At 44.3% G+C, this 16845-nt stretch overlaps 1 protein-coding gene and 1 pseudogene across 1 annotated transcript in view; both read left to right on the top strand.

Moving 5' to 3' along the window:
• Positions 1-16845, top strand: part of CDH13 (cadherin 13) — a 1000623-nt gene that overhangs the window by 974713 nt on the left and 9065 nt on the right. The window contains exons 12-13 of the mRNA XM_026004901.2: positions 8845-9078; positions 12749-12967. Coding sequence (XP_025860686.1) covers positions 8845-9078; positions 12749-12967 — 453 coding nt within the window. The remainder of the gene's footprint in view (positions 1-8844; positions 9079-12748; positions 12968-16845) is intronic.
• Positions 15352-16555, top strand: LOC112924580 (H/ACA ribonucleoprotein complex subunit DKC1 pseudogene; annotated as a pseudogene).

Here is a 16845-nt window from a genome sequence, read left to right as displayed (position 1 = left end):
TGTGATCCAGATTTTCTGAAAAGGTTAAGACAGTGCCTTCAGAGTACAGGAACCCTTCTGTTATAAAACTTCAACGAACACAGAAGTGCAAGCCTGTCTTTAGAAAGGGAGAAGAAGGGATCCCTGGGTGGCGCAGCGGTTTGGCGCCTGCCTTTGGCCCAGGGCGCGATCCTGGAGACCCGGGATCGAATCCCACATCAGGCTCCCGGTGCATGGAGCCTGCTTCTCCCTCCGCCTGTGTCTCTGCCTCTCTCTCTCTCTGTGACTATCATAAATAAATAAAAAATAATAATAATAATAATAATAATAAAAAGAAAGGGAGAAGAAATAATAACTGTTAAGGAAAATACCAGGGTGGAGAGAGAACATTCGGGAATGCAGTAAAATTAATCCCTTTGGGGATGTGCTGACAATGGGGCAGAGCAGCAGCAATTAGCAGTGGCCAATCCCTGTGTGATTACCGCTCCTGCTCAGGTAATCACCAGAAAGGTCAAATGTTAGTCTCGCTGTCTTACGTGGGCTGAAAACCGTCACAAGCAATTTCTCCTAAGAGTTCTGGAATCCCACGGGAGATAGTCATGGGCAGGAAAGGCAGAGATGGCTGCTGATTCCCGGCTTATCATCTTTTGCTCAGAATTCTGTTAGGCTGGCCCTCCCGCCTTCTTCTTACCTGTAACCTCAACTTTCTCCCCCTCCACCTGTTCTGAAATTGCACGGGCCTCAGCATTCCGTGATTGTTATTGATGGCCCTTACGCCCTCAGAGAAGATCTAAGTGTGACTCCAAACACTAAAGACAAATATTTTGCTTCAGTAAAGTCCCAAGTGCCCTCGCTCCCAGCACTCATGCTATACAGGAAGGAAAAAAGGGGAGGCGGGGAACCATCCCAGTTTTTCCTGGAGCTCAGTGCATGTGAGATGATTGGAGCCAGGAAGCCCATTCTATCTCTAGCATCCATATTAAGTCTTGCTATGATTATCAAAGTGGCCCGTTCCCTATCTATTTTCATTTTTGAAAAATAGGGGGAAGGAGAGCATAAAAACAAGCCAAATTATCGCTACATTCGGCAGCATGTTCTCATGACTTAGCAACTTGTGTAAAGTATATTTGAGTCTGCCAGTGAAAAATGTGATGTGGGTTCCCAAGAAGACACAGATATAGAACCAAGCAGAACAGCTGTAAGATTAAAATGGAATACACTGAGATAATGATTTTTCATAGGCTAAGATCTATCATGTCCCGACCTGCCTTTTCCCTCAGTCCCCTGTGTAATAGATGTTCGGATAATGCCAGTTGACTCAAAATTGAAATACTGTGCAGAGCACATTTAGATTGATTAAAAGAGAAAAAAAAAAAAAATGTCGTTCAGCCCCATCGTGAAATGCCTACCAAAAAACAACTGCCCCAAATTGGGGATGGGTGGGGGAATCTGAACTTCAAACATAAAGCTCCGTGGTCCTTCTCTTTTTGTAGATCCACCAAGTTCTAGATTGCGTGGGGGCTGCCGTAAGATCATTTAGATTAATTCTTCTTAAAATATGCTAGTTTGGATAAAATCAAGCCATTAGTTATGATGGCAACCCAATTAAGCCAGTTTAACACCCCTTATCTCAGCTGTTATAGTAATTGAGGAAGAAAAGTAAATTGAAGACCTAGCCATCATTCCTCGTTGCTTCAAGTACCAGTAAAATATCAATCACATTGAAAATCCTTGCTACAATTTTGTCACTGACAAAATGGCCCAATAAAAAACTCTTGAGATCTGGTAATAGAGAGGCTGCGACCAGAGCCATTTGTTGACAGCACAGCACAGTCTGAGGAGAGAGCGGGAGGCCCGGTGCTCTGCTATACCTGGACATGAGCCAGCTCCCCAACCTCATTGGTGTGAGATGTATGCTCCCTCCACCTCAGTTTCCCTCCCTTCCCCCTACTGGGTTGTTAAAAGACTAGAAATCATGAATGCAAAATTCCCAGCATCTGGTAAACACCTAACAAATATTTAAGTCAACTGACTTGAACTGGGTTCTGAACTGATTTTCTTTTCTTTTCTTTTTTCTAAAGATTTTATTTATTTATTCATGAGAGACACGGCGAGGGGGGCAGAGACATAGGCAGAGGGAGAAGCAGGCTTCCTGTGGGGAGCCGGATGTGGGACTCCATCCCAGGACCCCGGGATCACTCTCTGAACCAAAGGCAGATGCTCAACCACTGAGCCACCCAGGTGCCTCCCGGACTGATTTTCTAAACTTACTGTTATAAAATCATCAGTGTCTGAGGTCAAGTAGAAAATGCCATGGTGGTGGTCTGAGCATTTCTCTAGGGAAGGGCTGGGCCACAGAGCCCTCCACTCAGAGTCAGGCTGTAAGAAAATTGACAGAACGTGCCACCTTCTACGTGGACATCATGCCTCTCTGTCCGAATGGGGAGATTTAAGGCAACACTCATCTACTGGACAAGAGGACATTTCCATGTTGACCAGCCAGATCAACTGTCTTCAGCATAACATTTTCACACATTCTTTGGGAAAAGAAGCTGATGTGGGCACTAAAATATTGCCTGCAATACCCACCTCATGCATCCTGCTGAAGCATCTCTTAGCTAGTTCTCCTCTGTAGTCCCCATTTCCCAGTCTGGGGAAGAGCAAGGCAGTTGCTCAGCCCCCCGCTAGCAGCCATCCCCCTAATGCTCCTGCACCACCACTCCCAATCCTGCTCTGCTGTGTGTTCAGGCTCTTGAGTCCAGCCTTCCAGCCCCTGCTCCCAAGTCCCGCCACCCAACTGCACTGGCACCCAGATGGTCTTCCTGCACCCTCACACCTCATGCAAGTCCTCTCCTTCCATGCCTGCAGCATCCTCTGCTTTTATCAAAGCCATTCTTCTGCTTTAAAGTCTTTGGCCGTCTTCCCACAAAATAGCCATACAATTTCCTCCTCCCAGAACTTCTCCCTCTCCAAAAACATTCTCATTTCCTACACACGCAGATGCCATCTCCTCACAAAGGCTTCTGATCCATATCATGCCACACGAGCTCCCACAACACTTTATCCTCACGTCTTCCCACACTTCCCAGCACCGGTCCTTCATCTGTTTACAAATCTGTTCCTGCCCTGGGGCTGCTGTTTCCTGCACAGGTCCAGCCTGGCACAGGGCAGAGTCCCAGTGAACAATTAGTGATTGAATAAATGAAATGAGACCATCCTATTACGATTACTGATTGAATGAACGAAATGGGACCATCCTGTTTAGCTATGGCCTCCAAATCAACTCTTCTATTTTTCCCCTTTTCTTTAAAGTTGGAAAAGTGGAAACAAAAAAAGAAACCAAAAAAAAAAAAAAAAAAAAAAAAAGCCCAAGTGTTGAATTAAAAAAAAAAAAAAAAAACAGCTCAGAATTTAGATTATTGCCTCCGCTGAAAGAATGTTTTAGTTTGAGTTAGGTGAATAATTGCCTCAGTTCTACATTAAGTATTACACGTGGAAACCTGGCACGATATTTTGCAAATCTATTTTCTGGCCAGGTTCTGGGTTGGTGTACTATTAAATTTTTCAAAATACAATGAAATTGGCAAGCTCTCCATTAACAAGGCAATTTTTTAAATGCTTATGAATTTAAAAGCAACGAGATTCTTGGCTTATGAGACCCAAGCCAAAACAGATTGGTAAATACTGATACCGAAAAGCCAAAGCAAATAGAGCATGGGCTAAACAAAGTAATACAAAGGATCATCTTATCTAGAAGAACCCTGGTTTGCTCTCATTGTAAGCAAAAGGTACAGGTAAGTATAGAAGCCTGTTCATATGAAGTAAAAGATGTGGCATTTATTTGCTCAGAGCTGCTTGGTGAAGGTTCAACAGATGCCCAAAAACATAAAGGGAAATTGGGGCCGAGTAGATTGCTGCACTCATGCCTCTTGCCCCAACAAACAAACCTCAGAAACTAGCTGGGGTGTTTGTTTTCTCTCAGGAGCTCACATGTGAACTTTGGCTCTCTGAAATCAACCCATCTTCCTGATTTTCCTCCCAAAACGTGGTCCTCAAGCTTCCCTGAGGCATCCAGCTGAGGTCTCTCTCCTTGTCACTGCTGTGGACTCCCTTCCCTGAGCCCCAGTTCCACAGACCCCATCCTACACAGCCTTTTTTTTTTTTCTCCCTTCGGTGGGATGAGGGAGGCCTGGAATAAAGACAGGGTCACTACTACCCTCAGGATAGAAGCAAGATAGAGATGGAAACTTGGAAATATGAATGTATGCGACACATGTATGGGACGAGCAATTCTTCATTAGCTTTTTCAAGTCAACCTAAAGTAACTCAAAAATCTACTGAGTACCTGTTATATACCAGACTGGAGAACAGTCCCGATGCTCAGAGCCCACAGGGCTCAGGAATGAGCTTCCTGATTTTCCCTCCTCTGTCTCTCTCTTTCCCTGCATTTTATTCCTCACATAGGCAAACTCACTTTCCTATTCCCCATATTAAACCACTGGCACTCATGATTCCCAAGGTAGGACCCCTGCTGTTGCCTCTAGACCCAGTTCAGGGAAGACATGGGATGAGGGACTAGAAAAATCTACTACTTCCCTGTACTTGCAGAGCTAGCTCTGAAATTCTTGTTCAGATCCTAATACTCTGTGCATTTGAAGCCAGCCCATGCAACTGTGGGGAGACCAGAAACCCTACTCTTCTGAGGTGAGGGCCTCTCTTAAGGACATATGTTTGGAGCCTTGCAACATGTGAAAACATGGTCCCTTCCATGCACATGTTCTCAACAGCATTATTCCTATGAGACAAAAAAGGAGAAACGGACCATATGTCCATCAAAATATGGCCTGGCCCAGGAATGCAGTATCATTCAGCCATAAAAAAGGAGGAAGTGGTTCATGCAACAGCATGGATGAACCTCAAAAACATGATGCCAAGTGAAAGAAGCCAAACATGAAAGGCCATGTACTCTGTAGTACCACTTACAGAAATGTCCAGAAAACACAAATCTGTAGAGAAAAAAAGTAGATCAGTGGTTGCCTAGAGCTGAAAGTAGTTATGGAGAGTTAGTACAAATGGGCCCAAGGTTTCTTTTGGGGGTGACGGAAAGGTTCTTAAATTAGGTAGTAGTAATAAGCATAACTCTATAAATTTACCAAATATCAATTCATTGTAAAAACAAAAGAGTGAGAGAAAAGAAAGTAGAGTTGGTGAAATATTTTTAAATCCCTGTATAACTTTAGAATTTGCATTTCTGTTTCTGATTATTTTAATGGTTATGTTATTGTAAAGAAAATTTTAAAAAGAGAAGTATTATTTTAATGTTAATTACCTGGAGAGATAATCACCACTTAGGCTTCAGTATATTTCTTTCTAATCTTTTTCTATTTCTAATTATATATTTTTAAATTAGGATTACATTCTGTTTTTACTTGTATTTTTTACTAACAAGATATAAAGAGAGAGAGAGAGAGAGAGAGAGAGTGTGTGTGTGTGTGTGTGTGTGTGTGTGATGGATCCTATCAGAAAAACCTCAGTATTTTTTGGCAAAAGTGGAAATCCTGTTTGGTCAGGATTCTGAATAAAATAAGAGAAAATACCTATGAACAAAAAGGCATCCCAGACCAGCTGCCTGAACACCAAGTACTCAGCTGTACTTATAGGATCTGCAGTGTTTTGGTGTGGAGGTAGGTGCATTTCTCTGGAAGCAGGACCATAGCCTTCACCAAATTTCCGAAGGGGAATCCACCTCCCATTCCATTTAAAAGTCACTACCAGGAATGGTTCATCTCTCAGGGGCCCTTCCTTCTCCTAATCTAAGACAGAAGTTTCTGCAGCCACAGGCAGTCCCTCCACTCATTTGTAGGATAGACATCCTCTGATCCTTAAAGCATCTATCCTGAGAACATGGCCACGGACTCCTCTGGGGATGCTGCAAGGAGAAGGAATTACATTTCTTAGCTTAATATCCCAGTTTTGCTCATATTGAGACTTTTTCCCTATTGAAATAGAAAAACCATAGAGGAGGGTCCAGTCTCAACCTTGCTTTGCTTCTGACATTTGGTCATGCAGAGTGGTCCCTTGGGGGCTGCTGGAAAGGGGAAAGAAAGGGTAAGGGATTTTGGCTGAGTGTCGTGAAACCCAGAAGCTCCAATATTTCCTGGACCCCCGGAGCTATTGGAGCCAAATGGTCTTGTGAAGAGTCATTATATTCCAAATTACATCTGAATTTTGGATGCTGATTTTTCTCCATCCTGTGATGTCACCTGGGAGAGACTCTTTTCCAGAGGAGTTTGAGAGTCCAGTCTTCACCTCATCAATGAAAAAAAGATGCTCATTTTACTTAACTTCAGAAGAAGATATCACCAGCCTGCCTTGGGAATAACACACGGGGATGCGAAGACAGTAGTATAATTAAGTTCACGAAAGGCCGATTCTTACAGCCATATTTCAAATACTCATACTGCTTTCTCATCCACTCTACCAAGTGATGGCACTTCATAATATATTCAGAGTAAAAAAATATAATGGATTCCTCTGAAATATTCAATTATTCAATAAAAAAAAAGAAAAATAATTTTTCAGTAAAGAAATTCAACCAAATGACTAAAGCTGACAGTGAAAAACCAACCTCAACGTAATTACGCATTTCTTTTGAGTTCTCGCTCCAACAAAAGTTGATGGCGTGCCACCATTAGAAATAGCCATCCTTCTGCTGATGAATGACGTCGGTGTTGCGACGTTAGCAGAGATTTATTGGAATGTTTATTCCCAAACTGTCCTTGGGTGTTGATATATTTAAATTCCCACCAGCCCCGCTAAAAAATGTCTATTCTCACTTCTTCGTGACTCACTGCTCAGCTTCCTTCAAGCTGGTTTCTTCCCCATTAGTGGAAGCCTCTCATAAAGAAGTCACAAGTCACCTCCACCTAACGAAATGCCCTGGCTTCTCTTTACCCCTCATCCTTTGGGGCATCACAACGCATTTCACTGCTGCTCATTGCCTCCTCTTCCAAGTCACATCCTCTCTATCTTCTGCAAACCACCAGCTGCTCTTGAAACCCTGGGGTTTCCTGGGCCTCTACCGCTCTGCCATTTTGCACCATCGTGTTGGGTAGAACCATTTCAAAGGATCCAGGCTGACAAGTCTTCAGTCACTACCCAGCACCAACGTGTCTCCTAAGCGCTGCACACTTGTACACGGGTGTGCTGAATCTAGGGGGCCTTTCGCACAGTCAGAGCTGAACTCCTGTCTTTCCACTGCCCACTACCTTTCATCTTTTTTTTTTCCAGCAGCCTCATCTGAGTGCCTGATAACCAAGACGAGGCATTTCTTTCTTATTCAAACTGCCCACATCGTGATTCAGTCTGCTGCTGGTCTCCTTGCCTCCAGCGTCCAACATCTCCCGCCCACAGCAGTGTGTTTCCAAAAATAATTCAGATCGGATTTGTCCTGCTGCCTCTCTGAAAAACCTCTGGTGACTTCATGTGCTCTGGAGAATCAGCACAAGCAACTCGTCATGACAACCAAGGCCCCATGCCCTCCCAGACGTCTCTGAGCTCGTCTCCTTGCCATCCTCCCAAACACCCTGCGGCAGGGCACAGCCCACGATGGCATTGGGTGACTTTGCGTGCATCCACGGAGGCCAAGAGGCAAGGCTTGAGCCACAGCCAATTTGAGTGTTGGCGGAACGTCTGGTGACCCTCCTGGAACGATGGGCACAGGAGGCTTATAGGAGCTGCTAGAGTACATGTCTCACTGGCCTCCCTGGATCCCCCAGGAGGCTGTCACTGGACAGGTTCTCATATCCTTCTGGGCAGATGTGTGATGATGCTTCCTGCCCACCCCCGTGAGGGTACAGCTGCAAGCTCCCCAAGTGCTGGGGGAAGCAGCCTCAAAGTGGCTCCTCAGCAACAGGGCTGCAGTCACCTGGCCCTTTGTGCTGAGTGTCACCTGCCCAAGAGCTGTCTCTGCCTGTTTGCCCTTTTATCGTCTAGGTAAGGATGGAATAACCAGCCTGAATCTAAAAAGGACTCACCATGTCTTCACCAGCAGAATCTGTGAGAGCGACCTTGCCTTGCCTTGCACTTGGCATATCACCCTGGGCTCAAATACTCACTAGCCTTCGAACCCCCGTGTGATTCAGAACACAACTTTAAACTTGATGAGCATTTCAAGAAATAAGCATAGTACGAGGTGAAATAAGATTGGGCTTGGAAGTGCACATGAGGATAGGGAAAATAAAATGGAGCCAGACCCTAGGTTAGGGCACAAAATTAGAGTACCATGTCTTAGAGGTGAGCCAAATCCTTTTTGGAATAGGGCAAATCTGCATGCTTGCGATTTGTGGCCTGCAAATTGGGATCTAACTTTTCTCACAGAAATTAGGAACTGTTAATGATTAAAAAAAAAAAAAAGGAACTGTTAATGAGTGGTTTGTCCCAAAAGAAAACCTCTACTGTATAGACGATTAAAAATAAATTTAGAAAAAGGTAAATAAACTCACTGTGAGTCTTATTGAAATGAAACACCCTTTTCTTTAAATGAAAGTATCACACGTGTGCTTATAAGGAGCTTTTTTAAAAATAACATTCTCTAAAATGTGTGTGTCGGGATGGCTTGTGTGCTAGAAGCTTTGCATTCTACAGGTAATGGCTAAAGAATTTAAATCAAAAGTTTTATATACGAGCAAAGGCTTTTTTAAGTAAACCACTAGACTTTGTACACGTACGTAAGCCAGTCCGTCCGTCCTGCTTGAAACCTGTTAGCAATAATAAAGGTGTCCAGCGCGCTGGAGGAAAACGCTGTGGCAGATTGCTCTGGCCGGGGCCCAGCTGCCTGCTAAACGTCTCCCTCCTTCCCCGTAGGCAACCCTCCCGCTACCGGTACCGGAACTTTGCTGATAACTCTGGAGGACGTGAACGACAATGCGCCCTTCATTTACCCAACAGTCGCTGAAGTCTGTGATGATGCCAAAAACCTCAGCGTTGTGATTTTGGGAGCATCAGATAAGGATCTTCACCCAAATACGGACCCTTTCAAATTTGAGATCCACAAACAAGCTGTTCCCGATAAAGTCTGGAAGGTCTCCAAGATCAACAGTAAGTCGAGTTAAACATTCTGTGGCTGCTCCTCTAGCTTTGAAGCCTGGCCTCCCTGGCCTGCCGTCCTCTCCCACACTGTTCCTCCCTCCTCCTCCTTCCTCCTCCCTCCTCCTCCTGCCTCCTGCTCCCTCCTGGCCTCACATGGTTGACTTTGAGCGATTCACCCTTTACCTCTACCAGCACTCACCACTTTCCCGCTAGCAAATGAATGCAATCTGTGCAAACACATAGAGGTTCCTTACAAATGCAAACACCCAAGTTTTCTCTTTTGTTTCTTATCTTTTCTATACTGTGCATGGTACACTGTGTGCTCCGTGCTGTACACCCCGTGCTGGTCACTGTATACTCTGTACCGTACACTGTACACTATGTACTATATACTATACACTCCATACCATGCCTCCTATTATATCTAAACCCTATGCTGACACTCCATGCTATGCTTCCTGTACTCTCCATCCTATACTATACACTCTATATGCATCCTATACTGTTTATTCTATGCTGTATCCTATATACTGTACACTCCATCCTATGCTGCCCATACTATACACTTTATACTGTGCATCCTATACCGTACAATTTATGCTATATATCCTATACTCTCCATCCTATACTATACACTCTATACTAGTGGCCATTCACACTCTACATCCTATAAGGACACTCTGTACTATGCATCCTATACTCTATAATATGCATCTTATACTGCACAATATATGCTGTGTATCCTCACTCTATACTGTACACTCTATACTATACATCCTATACTCTACACCCCATACTGTACACTCCATACTCTGCATCCTATATTATATGCTCTATGCCATGCATCCTATACTGTACATTCTATGCTGTGTATCCTATACTCTCCATCCTATACTACACTCTATACTAGTGGCTCCTCACACTCTACACCCTATACTGACACTCCATGCTATGCATCCTATGCTGTACACTCTATACTCTACATCCTATACTATACACTCTATACTATGCATCCTATACTGCACAATCTATGCTGTGTATCCTATACTCTATATACTGTACACTCCATACTATGCATCCTAAGCCTGTACATCCTACACTGTACACTCTGCATCCTGTACCACACACTCTGTGCCCTCCACCCACCCAACCTTCAGTCTTGAGAAGCCAGGATCTCTGCTTCTCCCCAAGTGTATTGTGACTCAGCCGTCTCTTCTCCCAGAGAGCTGTGCCGATATTGACTCTCAACCGCACTTAAAGAGAGATTTTCCATGGTATACTTGTTCTCATAGATGACTAAAGAAATAAGAAGCACTGGTATAATGACCTTTATAGAGTCTTAGCTTCTCACCCATCATTTTCCACTTTACGCAGCAAAATTAGCTTTGTCTTTGCAACAACCAGGGCTTTGATATTCAACTGTGATATCATCGCCCATCTGTCCTATCCCTCATGTAGAACACTTGCAAGCCATGTCTCTTTCTACCAGTCTTTCCATGCGGGAAGGTGGAATTCGTGGGTTGGCCCCACATTTCCCATCTGCCTTACTAATACTGAAACACCAATGCTGACCGAGGCAGCATTCCTAATGCCCACCTCCCTCCCTGTGACAACTGTGAATTCACTACTGAGTTCACCTTGTTTTGGAAGAAATTAAAAAACCAGAATCCATGCAGTGGACGCACACTCTGTCTCCAGTAGTGAACTTCTCCTGAATCGCACCCAGCCCGGGTACCCTCCCCATCCACCAGCGGCAGACTTTTCGAGAGGGATTGGGAATTACGCATTTCATTAAGTCTTGAAAATGTGCTGTACAATTGTGCATAAAATTTTCTATTAAAAAATCTCATATGTGTTGAATGGCCTTATCTCATATCTCATTTTATTAGTGCCTTCCTCTTGTTATTGATTCCCTTCGCCTGTTTGTCTATTTTATTGCTTTTTAAAGAATGAGTTCTGTTACACTGATTACTTTTAATTAAAACAGCCCTCCCCTTGTTTGAGGGGTTAGTGCTTCCTTTGCTAGCTTTTGTAGCTCTAGCAGATTGGAATAACCACCAGTTCGTTAAAGAAAGTCTCTTGAGTCTCTCATCCAAGTGAGGGAGATGAAAGAATGTTCTTGCTTTAACCTGCCACCCCAATGAGGTGACTACACATGTTGGTTGTTTCTGCTGCTTCTCCTTCTGGTCAGGGTGACATTTCACCTGTTTCTGGTTTCATCTCATTGTTCTGTCTTCCTCATGGTTTTATTTAGGAGATAGATGTCTTTCTCAGTTCTTTTCCTGGTCCTCCTTTTTTTTTCTTTAATACCTAGCACTCTTCATGCCCAGAAAGGGGAGAGTCAAAAAAAAAAAAAAAAAGAAGGAGGTGAGGGGAGGCTCAGTCAGTTGGGCTCAGGTGGTGATCTCAGAGTTGTGAGGTTGAACCTCATGTCGGGCTCCATGCTCTGTGCAGAGTCTGCTTGAGATTTTCCCTCTCTCTCTGCCCCTCCCCTCACTCACATGCTCTCACACATTCTCTCTTTCTTTCTCACATTCTCTCTCTCTCTCTAAAAAAAAGAAAAAAAATCCCTAGTCATCTGAGTTCCTGAAAAAAGAATAGCCCAAGGCTAAACAGGGGACAGACTGGGATGACCATTTCTGCACACTGCCCAAAACCAGGCTCACAGCACATACTCCCACCAAACAAGGGCCTAAAGTTCAGTGCCCTGCTGGGGTGAAGCTGCAGGTTCCCACCCAGATCCAGAGCTGCAGCTGAGGACTGATAAAGCTGTAGGCTATAGAACCTGCCCCCCATGGGGGTCCTGCCTACATTTAGAGTGAGTGGATGATTTGGGAGTGATTTTGGGTTTTGGGGTGTTTTGGGGGGTCTAAGAATTTATTTTGATTATTTGAATTTGAATTCTTGAATAAAACTGCTCTGAGCTGATCATTTCCTTTTTTTTCTTTTTCACTTTTTTCCAGCTTCATTGAAGAAGAGTTGATGAATAAAAATTGTGTATATTTAAGATGCACAGTATGACGATGTGAGAGTGGGTTTTTAAGTCAGTTTTTCTAGATGTTGAATGTGATCTTTGCAAAAATGGTTTTATCAGGGTAATAAATTCGCAGGAGGAAGTTCTTAGTATGTGGTCATCTTCACAAAAGTAGGTCCCCGGGTTGCCTTGGTGGCTTAGTCAGTTAAGCATCTGCCTTCAGCTCAAGTCATGACCCCAGGGTCCTGGGATCAAGCCTCACGATCGGTTCCCCTGCTTAGCGAGGAGGAGTCTGCTTCTCCTTTTCCCTCTTCCCCTCCCCTGTCTGTCTGTCTGTCTCTCTCTCTCTCTCTCTCTCCCATAAGTAAAATTTAAAAAAAAAAAAAAAAGGTGGGCCCCCTTGAAATAGATTATCACAGCCCTGAGCCACAGGACTCCTTGGCAGCAAAATGTTCCATCTGGCACTGTCCTATGCCACAACCACCTGCTACGTGTGGCTGCTGGACACTTGAGGTGTGGGCTCATGCACCTGAGAAGCTAAATTTGGATTTTGATTTGCTGTTAATGAATTTAAGTTTAAAGGTGCTCATGGGTTATAAACCAACACGCATTGCCAGTTTGGTGTGGTTTTCGTCACCAAAAGCTCACTCTTTTGTTTGGGAAAGTCTAACCCTCACTCATAAAGGTCCTCCTGTGTCTCCACAGATACGCATGCCCTGGTAAGCCTTCTTCAAAACCTGAACAAAGCAAACTACCACCTGCCCATCATGGTGACAGATTCAGGGAAACCCCCCATGACGAACATCACGGACCTCAGGGTACAAGTGTGCTCCTGCAAGAACTCCAAAGTTGACTGCAACGCGGCGGGGGCTCTGCACTTGAGCATGACCTCACTCCTGCTCGTCTCTCTCTTCACTCTGGCTTGTAAGTAGCCCAGCTCCAGAGCATGCACGAGTCCAGAACACACCTTCACAGAGCCACTGGGTTTTTATAGCTTTCAAAACAATTCATCCCAGAGGAAGCATTCATTCTTGGTTTATGTCTGTATAATAGAAAGTGTTACATGTGAAAGTGTTCCAACTACTGTTGAAAGGCATCTTCACATGCCCCTGCCAGCCAGTCTGAGGAATTGTGCAAAGACACTCATTGCAGCCCACAGATCAGGTGATGAGAAGCTTCCTGCTGATGCCACCGAATTTAGGCTAATGAGAATGTGCCACGTTAGGTAACTAGTCTGCTGGGGCTTTGTTTCTCTCTCTATTGTGTGGAATAATCTTTTGCAAGGCTGAAGTAGGTATGCTGCTTTTTTAAGAACAGTTGTGAGAATTCATGGTTGGAGGCTGGGCCATAGGAAAAGAGATAAATGCATAATTCACACATTTTTTTCCACTGGTAGTAATGGCTGTAATATAATGAAGCATTATTTTAAACAAATGAATTGTTATGCATGAGCATAAAATGAATAGATGTGTGTATCTAATATTTCCTATGCATATGACTAGCCCAACGTTAACCTTAGCAATTACTCACATGTAGGTAATGCCATCACATCCTCTTGGGTTTGGGTATTTCTATTTTAAGAAGGTTATAAGTATAATTATGCATCGGAAGCTTGATAATTTGATGATTAGGAAAAAAGGAACAGAAGTTATTATTTCCTAGTGACAGTGGTAAGTGGGGCCCAATATCAGACATTTGCTGTGTATAAAGCTCTGTGCTGGGCCAGAATCCTGGGGGCAGAATTAAGGGGAACATCTTATAATGAGAAATGTCTCTTTGGATGGATGGATAGATGGATGGATGGATGGATGGATGGATGGATGGATGGACGGATAAAAGGATGGATGAATGGAGGGATGGATAGATGGAAGTATGGATGGATAGAAGGATGGAGGGATGAGGGGAGGAATGGAAGGACAGATGGATGATAAATGGAAGGATGGGTGGATGGATGAATGGAAGGACACATGGATGGACAGATAGAAGGATGAGTGGATGGAGGGATGGATGAAACGAAAGAAGGATGGATAGAAGAAAATATATTCCTCTCTCTTCTTTTTTCTTTCTTCTTCCTTTTTCTTCAAGAAGTAGAATATCACAGATAAAAGTGAAAATCCTTATTTTTTCCCCAGTTTCATTTCCTATTCTCTCTCTCCCCAGAGAAAATACGATCATGACTCAGAGTGTATCCAGATGTTATTTTATTTTAAAGATTCTTACTTATTTGAGAAAGAGAGAGAGAGAAACAAGCAGGGGGAGAAACAGGAAGAGGGAGAAGCAGACTCCCCCCGTTGAGCAGGGACCTCGAAGTGGGGCTCCAGCCCAAGATCCTAAGATCACGACCTGAGCCAAAAGCAGACACTCAATTGGCTGACCCCCCCAGGAGCCCCAGGTGTGATTTTATATGTTTACTATACACATGCACACACACACACACACACACACACACACACTTATAGTTCTATTTTGTGCAGTTTACAAAACTTCTGTAATTCCTGTTATACTGAGCATGATGTCCTGTAACTTGCCTTTCATCCTCCCCACATTACACTTCCAGATCCCTCTATGTTATTCTAGTCTGGAGGGTTGGCAAACTTTTCCCCTAAAGTGCTGGGCAGCAAATATTCTGGGATCTGTGGACCACATCAGCTTTGTCACATATTCCTTTTTGTTGTTGTTTCTGTCTCTTGTTTTCTACCACTCTAAAAGAGTGAAACCATTCTCAGCTCAAGAGCCACACAGACACACTCTGGCCCAACAACCATAGGTTACCCCTGCTCCAGTTCATTCTTTCAAACTGCTAGAGAGTATCTGTCACATGAACACCATGCAATGTATTCCCCAATGAGCAGGAGCATTAGGATTATTTACAGTGCCCTTATGTGATCAATGCTAGCAGTAAACATCTGGAATCTGTTTTCCACCAGCTTCTCAAGTCAGTGCTTGGCAGACGGCAAGCCCCACAAGGGTCTGGTTTCTAGGAGTCATTGGCGCTCACACAGAACATACCCTACGTAAACTAGAGGGCACTACCTCCTGCATGATTGCAAAGAAGAAAGTGTTGTATGGTGCATGTATCCAGGTGTGTGTGTGTGTGTGTGTGTGTGTGTGCACATGCATAAACACGCAGAGAGAGAGGAGATAATGGAGTGACACTCACACATCAGCCTCCATATACCCAGTTGCACAACATCAAAGCCTGACTCTTGATGGCATCACTTTGAAGAACCGAGGCTCTGCAGGATGCTGCTCACTTCTCAGCTATTCTGGACTGCCAGTGAGCTTTTTAAAATAGAGACTTCCTGAACATGGTGGATGAGGATGTATTTATTTTGCTGAAGAATCAAGAGTAGAAGTCATTCCTGAAAGAAGACGTAGCATAAATTCAACACGCTGAAGAATTTCTTCTCAGGCCTGAGTCCAAGGTGGCTCATTTGGACACATCTCAGGGGCCCCTGTTGCTCAAGGATTGTGCTAAGCTGAATGTAACCATGAAACACCTTGTGGTTCAAATCCTCTGAAGTGGGATATTGGGAGATTGGGGGCAATATTGGGACAGGTTCCATTCATCTTGACAAGCCCTCCAACCCCTCTCCCCATGAGATGGTAGCCTGGATCCGACGGATACTTCGAGTAGAGAAGACAGGACACAGTGGTATTCTGGATTCCAAGGTGATGGCTAATCATGTATAAAAAATGAGCCACTCACTTGATGAAATGCCCAGAGAGGCAGACAAAGAGTATGTGGGAATTGTCCAGCTACACAGCGCTCCTGAAGGAGCACTGTTGTGGGGCCCTAGGAACTCTGACAGATGCCTTATTCCAGAAAACCCCACATAATGCTGCAGGAAAGAGGCCACTCCAAGTGCAGACCATATACAAGAGCAAGATGATCAAAAGAAGACTAGGAATCTTTTGAGTGAGTCATGAGGCTGGTACCTATGTTCAGACACTATGTGTGCACCTTGGTTTGTTATCAAGAGTTGGTGGTCAGATGCAGGAACTTGGGAGGGTTCCTTCTGGCATGATGAGTGGGAAGGACCATCTGGGGCAATGCATGATGTGCCTGATGCCAGTGGCCGTATGACAACCACAAGGATGAGAGTCACCTGCGGCAAGTTGTTCACCCTTGGGAAAAGCTGCTGACTTCTCATCAGTGGCTAGTGACAAAAGATAGTGCAGTGAGCACAATCTGCTATGGGACAAAGATCATGCTTCCAGGCATTCTCCAATTTGAGGATGGCATCAGAGTCACTCAGGAGATGGTGGTCATCACCACCAAAGGGGAAGCAATCTGTGTGGCTGTTGCATTAATGACCACAGCAATGATCTCTGCCTATGACCATGGTATAGTAGCCAAGATCAAGAGAGTAATCACAGAGCAAAACACTTACCCTTGGAAGTGGGGTTTAGGTCCAAAGTCAAGAGGCTGATGATCAAGCAGGGCCTTCTGGATAGGCATGGCAAGCTGCAAGACCCACACCTGCCACCTGGATCAGGAATCTGCACTAGGGGGGCACTTGACGGGATGAGCACTGGGTGTTATTCTGTATGTTGGCAAATTGAACACTAATAAAAAATAAATTTATTATTTAAAAAAAAGGAATATGTGCACTAGAGTGCCTGCAAAGAGAGGCAGGCCTGGGTGGCTTAGTCATTTGAGTGTCTGGCTCAGATCATGATCTTGGGGTTGTGAGATCGGACCCCACATCTGGCTCTGTGCTCAGAAAGGAGTCTGCTTCTCTCTCTGTCTCTCTCTCTCTCTCTCCCTCCCTCCCTCCTTCTCTCTCCCTTGCTCCCTT

This window comes from Vulpes vulpes, chromosome 12, assembly GCF_048418805.1.
Source record: "Vulpes vulpes isolate BD-2025 chromosome 12, VulVul3, whole genome shotgun sequence".
NCBI classification, from domain to species: domain Eukaryota; kingdom Metazoa; phylum Chordata; class Mammalia; order Carnivora; family Canidae; genus Vulpes; species Vulpes vulpes.
The sequence above is the reverse complement of the archived record's forward strand: the minus strand, read 5'-3'. Positions and strand labels throughout refer to the sequence as shown.